At 38.8% G+C, this 2,986-nt stretch overlaps 1 protein-coding gene across 1 annotated transcript; it reads right to left on the bottom strand.

Annotated features, from left to right (window-relative positions):
* Positions 1-240: 240 nt before the first annotated feature.
* Positions 241-2,504, bottom strand: LOC104942707 (stress-70 protein, mitochondrial-like). The gene is made up of 2 exons (XM_010767975.1): positions 2,258-2,504; positions 241-1,576 (listed from the first exon to the last, which is right to left on the bottom strand). The coding sequence occupies exons 1-2, from the start codon at positions 2,471-2,473 to the stop codon at positions 1,472-1,474; spliced, it is 321 nt and encodes a 106-aa protein (XP_010766277.1). The 5' UTR covers positions 2,474-2,504; the 3' UTR covers positions 241-1,471.
* Positions 2,505-2,986: the final 482 nt, after the last annotated feature.

Raw genomic sequence — 2,986 nt, 5'->3', positions numbered from 1 at the left:
GACTCCTCGAAACAGAGAATCAGCACTTTTGAAACAGGGCTGAAACAGAGGGGATTATGGGATGCTGCAATGATCTGTTTGGTGTTTGGAGTCAAACCCTTCAGAGACATGTTCTGTATATATCTGAGATCTGTAATATATTGATGAAAAACAGTATAATAGGGGATATTTAAAACATAAGGACTTGACAGATTTAAGTAAACTTTAGAATGCACTACCAAGGAATATGAAACAGCAGGGTAACATTTCAAATTTGAGATGTTTTATTAGAAAAGACAGCAACTATTATCTTGGCCCTCACTTTCCACTCCATTATATAATCCCGCCCACACACAAAAAGAAAACAAATCGTCCCCTAATTCAGTTCCACACGCTGCGTCCTGCTGGCCTCACCGCTCTCTTCAAGAGTTGAGCCAAATTGAACATTATCAGGCAAGCCAGTAGCAGATGGTACACTGCACAGAGCACTTTGTGGCAGAAACAACACTTCATAACGCAGGCATGACAGGGCCAGGCTCATCCTGCATTCCAGTATCTGTCTGAAGTAAACCCAGGCCTCATCTTCAATTGTTCCATTTCAAAATCAGATGATTGTGTTGCTAGTTTAGCCAGCAGATCTTTCAGACATGGTTTCAGTCAGAACGCTGAGTAAGGACGCAAATATAAAAAATAATAATTGGTGTTCTCACAAATCAAGGCTTTACATTCTTATTAAATGAGAAAAGAAAACCTAAGGTTGACCTCATCCACAGATTTGATTTATTTATTTTCTGTCCTTCCCCCTTATCACTGCTTCTCTACAATAATGTCCATCGGCAGTTTAAAAATGTCAGATATGAACAAAACAAGCCCCAACGTAGCAAGCCTCGTGTTGTTGAAGAAATAAGGACAAATAGGATCATAATTCCAGATCTCGAACATGACAGTAATGAATTATTATCACAGATGTGCATTGGTTTGGAACTCTTGAGTGACCCCAGGACAACTGAGGAGTGACACGTTTCTGACAGAACAAGGCTCATGTATTTAAAGTGTTTTATACAGTAACTTCCCACCTCCAGGTTGCTATGAGCGCACTTTTAAAAACAAGATGGCTATAACTGATGTAGAGCACAATATTACATTATGTAGACTGCGTAGGGCTGTCCTCCACTCAACTGGTACAAACATGAAATTATCAGAGCCATGGACAGGCTTCTTCAGAGGATGGAGCAGAACCACATGGAACCTACAAAACAGAACCTTCACTACCTCAGAATGTAAATCAACAGCTGTGTAAAAATTAACACACTTTGATTTTGACAATTAAATTACAGACAGACATGGAGGAGCCTACATTGACATTTATCATTTCGCTAGAGGATTTTACTGCCAAAACACAGTAGAATAATATATTATAGTGAGAATGACTTCAGCTCGTCACTCAAGGGTCCACCGTTGTCATGGAAACACTGACACACAAGTGAAAGATCTACTGCTGTCCCTCCTTCTTCTCGCCCTCTGAAGAGCCCGAGCTGCTACCGCTGCTGCCGTCGCTGCTGCTGCCGCCGCCGCTACCGTCGCGTTCTGCTGCCATCTGGGGGGGGCGACACTGTCACTCAAACTGCCAACACTTCATTTACAACTGATAATATAATCGTTCCCGCCAATAAGGTCAGTGAGAACCATGGCATTTGTTACTCAAATAAAGACAGTGTTTACTCTGTACTATTCCAAATATCTATTACCAGTAATTGCTAGTATATACCAAACTATTTTTTCAGTCATATACGCTCTGCTGCACATGGAAAAATATCAAATATATTTTTGGTTAACAGCAACTGAATTGAAGTCTCATAAATGTGTGAATTGTGAATTAAAATCTAAAATCAAATAAAAAGGCAAATACTATATAAAAAATAAGCATCCAAAATGTTTTGAAACAATAAAATGTGAAATCAATAACTGATATGAAACAGTAATCAACATGACCAAAATAGGTACCAACACCCAGGTAAGTGTTACATTGTGAGCTGCTTTTCTTTGTCTGGCGATAGTACAACAGGTCTAGATTAAAAGCCCCCTAAAAAAATCGATCTTCAATAAGAGATATACCATTTGTTAGTTACTGCCCTCATTAGTAGTCACATTTAACAGTTTGAATTGAGTAGCAATTCAATATAAATTTTCCCAAAAGGTATGAAAATATAATGGTTTTTTTCCACAGGAATGAAATGACAGTTCTGCGCTGGGATATGTTTAGCACACATGTTCCTACCTTTTTATAAGCCATCTCAAAGAGTTTGAGTGAGGCCTGCTGCAGGGTGGTGGCCGCCTGCTTGATGTTCTCTCCCGTTTCTGAGTCCTTGTTGGCCAGAAGGTCCTTGACCTTGGTGATTTCCTCCTTCAGCTTGGTGCACTGAGGACGGACGGAGAGGAAACAGGAATGAATAAAGATGGCTCGTGCGAAAAATACATGAGGGGTACATTTCATTTAGCTGACGCTTTTATCCAAAGCGACTTACAATAAGTGCATTCGACCAAGAAGATAAGAACTTGAAGAAAACAGAATCATATAAGTACATCACGTTTCATAGAGCTAAACCATTTCAAGTGCTACTCAACTGGCTTTAGATAAGCCAGTCCTTTATTAGTATACAGGACTGTCTCAGAAAATTAGAATATTGTGATAAAGTTCTGTATTTTCTGTAATGCAATTAAAAAAACAAAAATGTCATACATTCTGGATTCATTACAAATCAACTGAAATATTGCAAGCCTTTTATTATTTTAATATTGCTGATTATGGCATACAGCTTAAGAAAACTCAAATATCCTATCTCAAAAAATTAGAATAGTTCCTCAGACCAAGTAAAAAAAAAAGATTTATAACAGCAAAACACAATCAAACATTTAGAAAATGTCCATTAATGCACTCAGTACTTGGTTGGGAATCCTTTTGCACGGATTACTGCATCAATGCGGCGTGGCATGGAGGCAGTCAGCC

Source organism: Notothenia coriiceps, unplaced genomic scaffold (genome assembly GCF_000735185.1).
Source record: "Notothenia coriiceps isolate Sejong01 unplaced genomic scaffold, NC01 NC01_scaffold00004981, whole genome shotgun sequence".
Lineage (NCBI taxonomy): Eukaryota > Metazoa > Chordata > Actinopteri > Perciformes > Nototheniidae > Notothenia > Notothenia coriiceps.
Note: the sequence above shows the minus strand (reverse complement) of the source record. Positions and strands in the feature narration are given on the sequence as shown.